At 36.1% G+C, this 13332-nt stretch overlaps 2 protein-coding genes and 1 pseudogene across 4 annotated transcripts in view; 2 read left to right on the top strand and 1 right to left on the bottom strand.

Moving 5' to 3' along the window:
• Positions 1-3775, top strand: part of LOC105120472 (serine hydroxymethyltransferase 2, mitochondrial) — a 5821-nt gene extending 2046 nt beyond the window's left edge. The window contains exons 7-16 of one of the 2 annotated variants that reach the window (XM_011018675.1): positions 240-332; positions 1027-1119; positions 1264-1461; positions 1652-1756; positions 1890-1955; positions 2088-2165; positions 2649-2760; positions 2857-2967; positions 3086-3251; positions 3539-3775. In XM_011018675.1, the coding sequence (XP_011016977.1) occupies positions 240-332; positions 1027-1119; positions 1264-1461; positions 1652-1756; positions 1890-1955; positions 2088-2165; positions 2649-2760; positions 2857-2967; positions 3086-3231 (1002 nt within the window). In that variant the 3' untranslated portion in view covers positions 3232-3251; positions 3539-3775. Of the gene's footprint in view, positions 1-239; positions 333-1026; positions 1120-1263; positions 1462-1651; positions 1757-1889; positions 1956-2087; positions 2166-2648; positions 2761-2856; positions 2968-3085; positions 3513-3538 lie in introns of those variants that run through there. The other variant, XM_011018674.1, reaches the window with a different exon arrangement.
• Positions 3776-4521: 746 nt separating this feature from the next.
• Positions 4522-7319, top strand: LOC105120835 (pentatricopeptide repeat-containing protein At4g39530-like; annotated as a pseudogene).
• On the bottom strand, positions 7163-12479 carry CIPK8 (CBL-interacting protein kinase 8). 2 transcript variants are annotated; one of them, XM_011018672.1, is made up of 14 exons: positions 12086-12479; positions 11271-11333; positions 11084-11155; positions 10862-10969; positions 10709-10783; positions 10551-10604; positions 10342-10467; positions 9724-9813; positions 9122-9244; positions 8542-8661; positions 8156-8272; positions 7935-7991; positions 7759-7833; positions 7163-7598 (listed from the first exon to the last, which is right to left on the bottom strand). In XM_011018672.1, the coding sequence occupies exons 1-14, from the start codon at positions 12245-12247 to the stop codon at positions 7497-7499; spliced, it is 1344 nt and encodes a 447-aa protein (XP_011016974.1). In that variant the 5' UTR covers positions 12248-12479; the 3' UTR covers positions 7163-7496. The 2 variants fall into 2 exon arrangements, with proteins under 2 accessions (XP_011016974.1, XP_011016975.1); XM_011018673.1 differs by lacking the exon at positions 11084-11155.
• Between the last annotated feature and the right edge of the window lie 853 nt (positions 12480-13332).

The raw sequence follows: 13332 nt of genomic DNA, 5'->3' as shown, positions 1-13332 counted from the left end.
CATGTTTAAAATACACCCCCCCCCCCCCCCCCATCTCTTAATGCATTTCTGTTAATGGATTTAATTTCAGTAAGTACCTGAGTAGTCTACAAAACTCTGAATCTACAGAAACATTAGAATTTTGGTTTGTTCTGGTTATTTGAAGCGTTTCTGCTATTTTTATGTGGAATTATAATTAGAGCTGTTGACTCATAAACCATTATGTGAATTATCCTATTATTCTCCTTGCCATCTTGCAGACTGACACAAAGAAGATATCTGCTGTATCCATATTTTTTGAGACAATGCCATACAGATTGAATGAGAGTACAGGCTATGTGGACTATGATCAGGTGCCCTTATTTTCCTTATCTTTGAGGAAGTTCTCACTTCAACAGATATGAATTCTAACACTGGAGTGCTACTTGTGCTTGTTGGGGTTGATTGCTTATTTATTCATGATTTATTAATGTGAAGAGCTTGTTCTCGGGAAAAGAATGCATGACTACTGTCATTTTTTATATCATTACTTGCTATAAATATTTAGCAAAACTGCTTAATTGTCATATATAAATGAAACAATACAGTTATTGTAGATTATTTAAAAATTACTTCCTGTTCTTTCAACAACTGTTCTGCAGTTTGTTGAGCATCGTTTTTTAGTTTTAGGTTTACTCCAACCCATCACTTAAAACATGCTTTCAGTGCTCACATGTTACTAAGATGGTTAGAGGGTCAAAAATTTCTCTCAGGACTATAATTTCAAGCACTAGATTTAGTGTTTTGCAGGAGACTCAAAATGTTCACTTCAGGAATTGATAATGTTGTAAAATTCAAAACAGTTCCTGTTTTAGTTTTTCTAGTTGTAAGAATTGTAACATCAAAACAAGACTTGAAAGTTATTTGTCTGTAGTTGATTAGTTGAGCTTCTTATTTTGGTTAGGAGTTTGCTGCATTCTTTTAATTTCTCTATTTTTTGCATTAAGATAAGTGAAATTTCAATTCGCTCTTCAAGGGATTGACTTATGAATATTAAAATGCTTGCAGCTGGAGAAAAGTGCCACACTCTTTAGACCAAAACTTATAGTTGCTGGTGCAAGTGCTTATGCTCGCCTTTATGACTATGCACGTATCCGGAAGGTAAACTCCCCTAAAGTGGATGGCACAACTGCAATTGTTGTTGTTACCTATCATTTAAACTTCTATCATACTTGCTGTTTGGAGATTAGGATTAGGATTTTTTGCCCCTAAACATTGAGATTTTCAGTTCTGATGGATTGACAGGTCTGTGACAAGCAAAAGGCAGTTTTGTTGGCTGATATGGCACACATCAGTGGGCTTGTTGCAGCAGGTGTTATTCCATCTCCTTTCGAATATGCAGATGTTGTTACAACCACTACACACAAGTCACTTCGAGGTCCACGGGGGGCTATGATCTTCTTCAGGAAGGGGGTGAAAGAAATTAACAAACAAGGGAAAGAAGTGAGTCCAGATTTCAAATAAGAGGGGAGGATGACTATTATGATCAACTTAAAATAGAATAATTAATCATTCAACGTGGTTCTTCCTGTTTGCATGCAATCATCTTTTCAAGTCTTTCATTGCTTAAGATAGAAGTGCTAAAATAGAACATCTACAGTATATAAATTAACAATTGAGTTCCATCCCCCAGGTGATGTATGACTATGAAGACAAAATCAATCAGGCAGTCTTTCCTGGACTTCAAGGTGGTCCACACAATCATACCATATCTGGTTTAGCAGTTGCACTAAAGCAGGTCGGCTCCCCATAGACCACTCCCTATGCCTACTTTACTAGTTAAAATGATGCATGATGCCATCTAGAAATTCTTAGAATCATTTTGGCCAGGCTTCCTGATGATTTGGACCCTTGAAAATCATTGATTCTAGGTGAGAACTCCAGAGTACAAGGCCTACCAAGAGCAAGTTCTCAGCAACTGTTCAAAATTTGCTCAGGTACCATGAAGAGTTCTTAACGTTTCATTGGTACAGATTGGCCATAGCTTTTCTTATTTTTTAAACAAGTGCGCGCTGTATCTAGTTATCTTATCAGAGTGATTTAGCAATAGTAATCTACTGTATTTGCAGAGCTTGATAGAGAAGGGCTATGAACTGGTATCTGGTGGCACTGAGAACCATCTAGTCCTGGTGAATTTAAGAAACAAGGTATGAGGAATGGGTTTCTTTATCTGATTAAATAATGCACCTCGTAATTGTGTATTTTAAACAGGGAATTCATATTAAAACTATGGTAATACTTATGCATGTTGGACACATCCCTACGACAAGTTTCCATGTGTAACTTGAGAGAATTTCGTCTGAAACCATCAGTAAATTTAGGAAAAATGTTGCCTGTGAAGCTTAATGATTTGATATAGAAACACTCTCAGATAAACCTTTCTGCAGGGAGGGTTTTTTTTTTTTCTTATCAAAAAAGGAATGGATGAAGAAATTTTTGAATCCTGATTCTGACAAGAATATTGATGCCATGAAATCAAAAACTTCAAATGCCTCGGAAGAATTATAATTTTCCAAACTTAAGAAACCTAGTTGAAATCAGTCTGGATTCCTTTTGCATGGGCTTGGCTAGAAACCATTTTTAGCATAAAAAAGCGAATCAATACTTTATTTTGAAATTTTGTTTGACAGGGTATTGATGGATCAAGAGTTGAAAAGGTTCTGGAATTAGTCCACATTGCAGCTAATAAAAACACTGTGCCTGGAGATGTATCTGCCATGGTTCCTGGTGGAATTCGTATGGGTAAGGTGTTCCTCATGTGTTTGTCCATCTTGTAGTTACTGATTGTTGATTATGTGCTTCAATTTTCTTAGAAACCCTTGCTTTTTGGTGCTCCAGGAACCCCAGCTCTCACTTCAAGGGGTTTTATTGAGAGAGATTTTGTGAAGGTAGCTGAGTTCTTTGATGCTGCTGTGAAGTTGGCCTTGAAGATCAAGGCAGATGCACAAGGTCCTTTACTATCCTCTCTCAAATTCAAATTGTTTTTTTTTAATGATATAATGCATGATCCAGAGTCATATACTCCATGGTTATACGCTGATAGCGACTTATAATGCTGCAAATTCAGGAACGAAGTTGAAGGATTTTGTAGCAGCCATGAAGTCAGATGGACATCAATCTGAGATTGCAAGGCTCCGTCATGATGTTGAGGAGTATGCAAAGCAATTCCCTACAGTTGGATTTGAGAAGGAAACAATGAAATACAAGGACTGAGAAGGCTCTAATGGTGCAAGGTGTGTGGATTCTTGAAACCCTATGTCAAGAATGGTCACGACTACTTGAATAAAGGCATTGTAAACCGCTTTCCTCGTACATGGTCACGATGATCCAACAGAAGTCATGTATACCACGCAGATCTAAATTTCAACGAATGCATGAAAGTTGATAGGCATGTCCATGTGTCGTTTTATCTCCCAATGTTTTCAAACAATGTCACATTCTAATACTATATTTGACATCAACATTATCAATTACATCGAGATTCTACATCTTCATCGTTGCCTTCAATTTCTCTCTGCAGATATATCGATTGCCTGAACCCACCGTGTTTTTAATTTCAAAGTGAGCAAAGAAGAGATGAATGCGTTTTAAATCAAAGGATCTTGTTGGACTTCCCTTTAATAATTCAAGATGAAATTCTTGTTGTTTATTTGGTCGCAGAACACCGAGAAGATGCAGAAACAAAACATGAGAGGAATGAACGTTTTGTGTTACAAATGTGAATAATCATACATATATATATGCAAGCATTTATACCTCTCTTTTATTATAATATATACATTCTATAATATTAACATTATAGACATGTATACATATAATATCTATAATTTCATTATTTAATGCATGTATAAGTATCTCATAATACATACATACATACATACATATACATACATATATATATATATGTAAAATAATAAATATTATTCGGACAATGAGTTCGTAAAATCCAATTAATTGATATTCTAGAGGAATAATATATAGGGTATGTATATTTATTTGGATATTAGTTATACATATACCAGAAGTAGAAACATGATCTGTGAATATCCACTACCATTCATATGAGCGATGGCCAAGCTCCAATAAGCTAATTATTATTAGTAATAAAACCCAACAAACAATTGAAATCGTCGGCGTCAAAAGGAAAAAAAAATCGAGAATATCCTAGGGAGCCTAATATTAGGAATTTTCACCCATTAAGTGTCTGGTAGGGCAATAGATGGTTTGGTCGAAGAAACGTCATGCCATCATTGTCGAACGAGAGAATCTATTAAGAAATCTACCATTTATTTTATTTTATAAAAAAAATCTTATTCATTAAGTATTTAGTTAGCATGGCTCTCTTTTTTAGATGGTTGTGTTTATGTTGCTTCAAAGTGTTTTCATTGCTGATTTTTTCTCTAAACTTCTTCTTCCTGGTTTTCGGTATTCTTCGTGTGCAGGGTGGAAATATTCAAACTCTATCTTCCTTAGTTGTACCTAATCACAAGAAACAGAGCCCGTATGGATGTATGGATGTCAAACAACATCTTTCCGTGTCTTCAATTCTTTGCTGTACTGTGGGAGAATGGAAATAATTTTTACTTGCCTTTCGTTAAGAGCTAAATTAATAATATTCTTTGGATCCAAATGCTTGAAAATGTGGTTTGGATGTGTTTTAGTTACTGACCAAATACATGGCTTTGGCTTTCCTATTTTCACTCTTTGCTGACACTAAGCTGCATCTGTAAATCTTAGAGCCCCAACATTTCGTTTCACAGAAGTTCTATGAACACCCGATTGGATGCACACTTCGAACCATTTAAGCCTTTGGAGTTTCGCGAAGCGCTCTCATTGATGAAAAATAGTGCAAACAAATTTATTCCTTATTTTGTTCCTCGTTTACAACATTGCATGGACAAGGTTTCAGTCCCAGAGACTGAAATTGTTCAAGCCCTCATGAGAAAGACTGGAGCCCATCAATAGTTTTTTGTGACGTCGTTTCTTGTTAATGTTTATGCTAAATGTGGGGTGATGGTAAATGCTAGAAAAGTTTTTGATAATTTGCCTAGAATTAATGTTGTCGTGTGGATAACTTTAATCACTGGTTATGTTCAAAATTCACAACCTAAGGTGGCTGTTGCGGTTTTGGGAGACGTGTTCTTTTCCTTCAAATAGTACTCTATCAATTGCTTTGAATGCCTGTTCTTCTTTGAAGTCTATTGCATTGGGGAGACAGTTCCATGCCTTCATTCATTAAATACCGGATCAGTCATGACTCCAGTATTGGAAATGCTCTTTGTTGTTTGTACTCTGAATTTGGCAGCTTGGAATCTTCGGTCAAAGCATTTCGCGAGCCAGGAGAAAAGGATGTAATTTCCTGGACTATGATTCTATCTGCTTGTGGTGACAATGGCAGAGCAGGAATTAAGACCTTTCATTGAAATGCTTCTTGAGAATGTCAAAACGATGCTAACTAGTGTGTTAAGCTTGTGCAGCACAATATAATCTTTGGATCTGAGGGTGCATGTTCATTCATCGAGCACTATACTTGGCTATGAATCAAACCTGCACGCATCTCAAATTCTCTCATGGATTTTTAACTTAAATGTGGATGCATTGATGAGGCGAAGAATTTGTTTGATGTAATGGAATACAAGAACTTGATTACGTGGAATACAATGATTGCAGGTCATGCACAAGCAATGGATCCCGCAAAGGATAATTTTTCAGCACAGCACTCAGCATGTATTTGATGTTGAATCTCTCCGGCAGGAAACCTGATCTATTCATCTTGTCGAGATATCTTAACAGCTTGCAGTAGGTTGGCAGCCTTAGAGCAGGGGAACAAATACATGCCCAGACTATGAAATGGGTAGTTTTTATCAGATGTATTTGCTGGAACTGCACTTGTGGATATGTACGATAAGTATGGGAGCATTGAGAGGACAAGAAAAGCTTTTCTGGAGATCTCTAAAAGAACTTTGATATCCTGGACTAGTATATGATCACAAGTTTCGCACAGCTGGGTGCAGCTTTTTGAGGACATGAGGCTAGCTAGATGCAGACCAAACCAGATTCTTTGTGTGGGCGTTCTGGCTGCTTGTAGCCATGCTGGAATGGTCGACGATGCAAATGAATATTTCGAGATGATGCAAAGGGAATACAAAATTAAGCCTGTAATGGTCCATTATGGATACTTGGTTAGCATGTTTGTGAGGCTGGGTTGGCTAGATGAAGCCTTTGATATCATCAAGAGAATGGATGCAGAGCCAAAGGAGTTCATAAGGTTGCTCTTGGTTGCAGGGTGTAGGAAGCATGGAATGCAGAACTGGGTTTTTCTGAAGCTGAATTGTTACTCAAACTCAAGCCCAAAAATATTGAAACTTGTGTCATGTTGCTAGATATGTACATCTCTGCAGAGAGGAGGGAGGATGTTTCTATATTGAGAAAATTGATGAAAGAGGAGAAAATCGGAAAGTTAAAGAACTGGAGTAGGATCAGCATTAAGGAAGAGGTTCATTCTTTCAAATAAAAAAGGCTGGCCCCACAATTCAGAGCTGCAAACTCTTGAATGATTTGGCTGACAAAGCAAAGAGTCTCGGTTACAAGCTGCTAGAAAATATGGAGGTAATTGACGATGAGGAAGAGGAAGCCGGAGAGAAGACATTCTCTTCTGCTGTTTACCAGTGAGAAGGTGGGAGTGGCATATGGGTTATTGAATACGCCCGTTGGTGCACCTGTACGGATCATCAAAAGTACCACTATATGCAAGGATTACCATGATTTTATGGAGGTTGTCTCATCGCTGACTTGTAAATAAATCATCTTTAAAAACAGAAAGCGGCTTCATAAGGTGGTCGAGGGACAATGTTTATGTGCAGATTCCCATGCTCTTCTGACATTTCCATATGGTTGAGTAGGATTACCTGCTAATTATTTTTCTCCAACTGTTTGGGATTCCATGAAAATTTGGCTATGAAGAGTTATAATACTCTGACATGGAAGGCTTTTTGAGCTCTTGCTGTAAACAGTAGTGCGAGTAGTGCGAGGACATTTGATTCGATACAGAGGCCCTTTTTTTCATTCACTTGAGACGGATACAAATCTTAGATTATGCCGTGGGATTAAATTACCTTTAATATTCAAAAGTTGAACATTCTCATTGAAAACTTCATTATCAATTCATCTTCTTTGACATACACGTATATATATATATATAAATGTTACATGTTACGGCGACAAAACAGCATTACAATGGTGGAACTCAAGTGAACAAAGATACACACCGTAAATCATAAAGAAAAAACAAAACAACTAGGCATATATTTTCTACCCTTCCGGAACATGGGAGAGGTGGAGGTGTTAGATGACATAAAAGGAAGGGTTATGTAAGCTAAAGACCACATCACCGAGAGATGTCAGTATAGTTAATGCATAATCAGCAGCATGCATCAAAAAACTGGTACTGCAACATGATGATGATCCAGGAAACGAAATCAGCACCTTTTGCTCTTTGACTTGGTCATTCTAGATTTGCTCAACTCGGTGGATGGTTTCCAGATGATATCCTCAAGATTGCTGCAGAAGTTCTTGTAGAACTGCACAAAAGAAGCACATCCTTTTATACTAGCAATTTAAAGGAAGCGAGAGACCGTTTTCAAGAAAGTTTTCTCAAGGCAATCTGACTTGCGAATACCATCACAGCACTAAATGTGAATAGATGCAAACTGGATAGATCCTAATCTCTAAATAACTGACCTTGAGGTATTCAGCAGCATCTCCAGCAGCTCTCTGGATATCTACCATTAAAAATGTTGGAGCGATTTCAAATACCTTCAACCAGAAGATTAACAATAAATTGTGATTAGTAGTTAGTAGACTGAGATATGGAAGCAGCTGGAAAATTTACAGCAGAATTGGAGCTGAGAGCCTACTTCCAGAATAACTGAGAAATGACCAGCCTTGTCAGCTGAAAGACCTTCCACTCTCATCTGAAAAGTAACACAGCATCTCTGCTTAGATTGAATATAGAAATTCTAGAATTTGGCAAAGTCTAATACTGCTACATAACTGTACCAACATATTAATTCATTTATTACGACCATTAGGGGGAGCAAAGGAAAAGAGTACAGTTATAAGAACCAATGCTGTCTACCTTAAAATTGCGAATATGAGTCTTAAAACCCATTGATTGTGCAACAACTTCCATGCTTGATAACACAACAGTTGCTGGCTTCTTCGAAACAAAGCGTGTCTGATGCTTCAGAGAGTCCTAATGGAAACAGAAATTAGACCCTCCTAAATCTTTAGAGCCTACATACTTTAAACTGTATACAAAAGCAGAAAATGGTGAGATGATACAAAACATATAATCTATGGTACTGATATGCTGGATGGGAGGCGAAGATCTTTACAATATTAGTTTTGAGAAAATAATTGGATCTCATAATGTGCCTGGAAGTGACAAATCATGCTGTTCAAATATAGCACTCTTCAAGAGACAATGAAGAAAATGTAAGGAGCACATTTGATGATCCATACCTGCCCACGGTCAAATAGGGCTGCAAGATTCAAGCCTTGAGATAAAATTATTAAGTCGAATGCATTAAGAATCAAGGGACTCATCTCCTCATTCCCATGTTGTTCATCAGCCCTTTGCTCCTACAGCAAACCATCTCATCAAGAATGCGAATAAGAGAGAGAAGACAAAGCCACTTCCAATTAAAGGAAACACATCTTAAATATATGACCAAATTGATTTATTCTGGATGGCAACCATAGTTACAAGGGGTTAGAGTAGCATTTTTATTGGTAAAGAAAGGGAATGTCCAATTCAAGTGACTTCTAGAGAATTTGACCACCAGAAATTAGAGCATGCACGTGCAGTGAAACCAAAACTGAGGGCTAGAGGGTGACATCAGTAAGCATGAAACTACCTCCAAGTTGAAGGTGAAATGTCTTGTTAAAATTTGTTATGCTGGCAAACAGTTGTCTTCTTGTTAAAATATAAATCAATGATTGAACACTCAGAGCAGTAAATAAAGCCAAAAGCATCAAACTGAAAAGCTTTCAAGTTTCAAGATTCCTAAATTATGGAACAGCATTTAGCATCTGGACCAACCTCGGGATCATCAAAAACTGCATTTACATCATCAAGGTTCACATCTTCATACTCAACAAGTTTGATAGGAACATAACCTTTCTTGAACCACTCGTCATTCCTAATCTGTTCAACTGTAATACGCTGCATGGAGTCAGAAACACCAAAGCAAATTAACTAACTTAAGACACTAAATTAAATTAAACACTTGGACACTATTATCAGCAAAATATGATGCAGATGATATGCCCAATAAAGGCACTGCACATAACCTTTACAAGAGATTAGGAGCACTAGATTATCATACAAATGGCCCAGCATATGTGCATGACACTAGATTAAAAAAAAAACTTCTGAACTAGTGAATCATGCAAGACTCATCTCTATCAACTGCAAAATTAGAGATTGAGTTCAGTTTTCAGATGAAAATAAAATAAAGAAAAATAAGGACAAGTCCAGTTCAGTTTGATGTTGAAATATTTTTTCCTTAGGTGAGGATCTATTTCATTACTTCTAATAAATTTTCAAGTTGGCTTGCAAAATATTATACTAATTTTAAGTTTTCTGTAATTGACCACAGTCTGCAACCTAGAGCAATGTCTAGTAACATAGCCAATACTTACTGTTTCAGGCTTCGGGTCCAAAATTCTATGAATCAAAGATTTAGCTCCCACTGGAAACCAAGATGGGCAAGAAAATTCTGCTCTGTCAATCTATTGAAAGCATTTGAAAAAAACAATAAGATCATAAGAAAAGAATAACATGATGAACAATACTAATACATGCTAAGAAGAGCAGTTTGACAAGATTGAAGAATGACGATAAACATGGAAGAGATTTAGCTAAAAGTTTTGATTTTCAGATTTATATGTTGTACCACATAATATTTTTTGTTAAGAGTACAGCTCTTTACAGGATTTCAAGATTAGATTGTGCAAACTGAAAGTACCTACTTGATTTGATTAGTTTGCTACTTCAAAACTTAAGCCTCGCTAAGACCTACTAAGAGTCTAACATAAGAGAAAGAATCACTAGTGCCCTGCCACTAAAGGATTGCAAAACATCCAAAGATACTTTATTCCAGAGTTCTTTCCTTAATTACTTACATAATTACTTGGAGGTAAGATGAAGTCCCAATCCAAGAAAAAATGGCAACAAAGACAAAACAATCCTCATAATTAAGAAAACACAATAAAATTTACCAATAATCCCAAGTAAGTGCACGTGATATAAGTTCATGCCTTGCTATATAATGTGGTGAGATCAAGCTCATCAAATGGAAGATATCCTGCCATCAGCACATAAAGGATGACCCCACAGGACCACACATCTGCGATAGCACCATCATAACCCTTGTGACTGAGTACCTAGACCAGAAAATAAAACTTACAGAAGCATGCTTGGATTTAATTTTTCATTCAAGCTAGAAGCTAAACAGTATCATAGTTACCTCTGGTGCTACATAGTTAGGAGTTCCACATGTTGTCCGCAACAAGCTAGCTCCCTACGCACACAAGAATTGCCAAAATAGCAACCATTGTGTTGTTAATTCCTTCAAGTCTGATTATCTAAAATAGTAGCAACAAGAACTCTCAACGAGGATCTTACTTGTTCAGGCAGTGCACTCAGACCAAAATCAGAAATCTTCAAGTTTCCTTGTGAATCGAGTAAAAGATTTTCAGGCTGTACATAACATGAACAATGAGATCCCAGCGAAAAAGAAACTGAACAGCAGCTTTCTGGATGTCAGCAAAACAACACCTTTAAATCTCTGTGGTAGACTCCCTTACTGTGGCAATAATCCACACCATCAATAAGCTGTTGAAAGTATCTCCTAGCTTCAGCCTCACTAAGCCGTCCATGATGCACCTGCATAATCATGGTTAACAAGAATCATGTATTAGTGTTGAGCTGGGAATATTATGTGAAGACTACAAAATGCCTATCCATCTTGAGTGTTGGATTTGAATTTTGACTACTCACAATTTTATCAAACAATTCACCACCTGTAATGAATTCCAATATTATATAAATCTTTGTTCGGCTTGCTAAAACCTAACATAAAATGGTAGGAGTTAAGAGGAAGCACAATTGGTAACGGAAAAAATACAAACCACACATTCCTACAAGACATAATATCCTTAAAAAATAAAAATTTAATACTCCATGCCTCATGCAGGCGCACGACATAAGGATGTCGAACAAGCTTCATTATAGATATCTCCCGTTTTATCTGCGGGAAAAAAAGAAAGATATTGTGAGGAAGATAGAAGAGGTTGTGTAACAACCTAAAGTGTTTTAAATTATAGGAATATAAGATATGATGAATTTTAGCCAAAAGAAAGCTACCAATATTCAAAACATCATAATATGGAAGGCAACAAAATCCAAGCATTTGCCTCAAACCAGAAAACTTCAGCTCAGATGCTCCCTGTTGAAGGGGTTTATGATTGGATCACATGATATACTACTATGTATCAAAGCAAAGTCTTTTCTAGCTAGTATGTTGCAGGTCACTAGATCAACCTGGGTGAGTGAAAGAGAGGGTTCAAATCCAATAAGCGGCGGATAAAGCAATTCCACTCATTCACATGTTTGAAATCCATAATATTGTTAAAGGAGACATTGTTTTTCCAGAATCCAATCCATACACTTGCCACTAAACTAACTAGCTAGTTTCTTTGCTTACAAGCCGTGAAGTGATGATTCCTCTGGCATGAGATCATAAAATTAAGTACATAAAGCTGATGACTTGTCAATTTAGCCATTTCAAAGATAGGATCCTTCCTTCCTTCATTTCTTTTCTTCTTCTTCTTTTTTGACTACTTATTTGGCTATTAAAAACCCTTCCATTGATTCTTTTCCTGTCCAGTCTATCGAGCCCCCATCAATTCAAACTGAGATTTCTCTTCTTTTGACAGATTACTATGCTTTCTTGTAATCTAATTCAAACCCAGACATACAAAAAGAGGTTAACTTGCTAACCTGATCGACCATCTTATGTTTGATGATGGTACTTCGATCGAGAATTTTCATGGCTACACTTTCACCAGTCTCCGTGTTTTGCGCGAACTTTACCTTGGCAAAGGTTCCTTCTCCAATTGTCCTTCCTACCTCATACTTCCCTACTTTCCTAATTGCCACCATCGTGTTAATCTCTCTCTCTCTCTTTCTCTGCTACCAGTTAATCACTTTCTTAGTTCAAAATCTCTTCTTCTTGCATTTGAAAGCAGTCCTCTCTTCTCTTTAAAAAGCGAGGTCCTAGTTTTCAACAAGGAAAAGCTATCAAGTGTTACGGGCAGAGGAAGCTTTTTCGCTTTATAGATTTAAAAAAAAACAACTGGCATGTTGTAGAAGGTAACCCTAGACTACTTGCTAGTTTGGTATTTGCGTTTTCAATTCTGCTGGATGTCTCTTAAGAATATATTTATCTTTAAAAAAATGCTAATTTTATTTTTTATTTTTTATTTTTTTAATAATTTTAAAATATTAATATTAAAAATAAAAATAAATTTAAAAAAATATTTTAATATATCCTCAAGTAAAAAATATTTTTAGAAAGTAATATTGTTAAGAGTATATTTGGGACAAATCATGATATTTAAAATTTTTAATATTTTTAAATTTTAAATTAATTATTTTACAGAACATATTATTTTGAGATGGTTTGTTAATTTACTTTAGTAATAATAAAATATTTTTTGAAACAAAAAATATATATTTTAGTTAGAAATATAATATTACCTATGATAAACACGATAAAAAAATTATTTTCATACAAAATTTTAAAAAGTAATTATGTTTTTAAATTTAATGATAATATTAATGAGTTTTTAAAAATCTGTAGATTTATTTTACTCAAAAAGAAATCCAGGTACCCTACAAAGAGAAGAATTTGTCCGAACTTCGAATTCAGTAAAGATAGTTAAAAAACTGGCTGTCTTGAGAATTTTAAGGCCAGAGAAAGAGTGAAAAGTAGAGAGACGAAGGGGTTGGGAGACCTCAAATCTTGTCTTTTAAAGTTTCGAAACTGAAATTTACTGTGATAATTAATGTTCGGCGATCAAGAGCAATTAGGAGGTGGGGTTGTTTTATACCGAGCTTTTGATTTGGATAGAGCGGGGAGCCCTTCGGTGTGCCGGGAGACATCCATGGGTACCCTACAAATAAAAGAATTTGTCCGAACTTTGAATTCAGTAAAGATAGTTAAAAAACTGGCTGCCTCGAGAATT

The sequence above is a fragment of the Populus euphratica genome, unplaced genomic scaffold, assembly GCF_000495115.2.
Source record: "Populus euphratica unplaced genomic scaffold, PopEup_1.0 scaffold6.1, whole genome shotgun sequence".
NCBI lineage: Eukaryota > Viridiplantae > Streptophyta > Magnoliopsida > Malpighiales > Salicaceae > Populus > Populus euphratica.
Note: the sequence above shows the minus strand (reverse complement) of the source record. Positions and strands in the feature narration are given on the sequence as shown.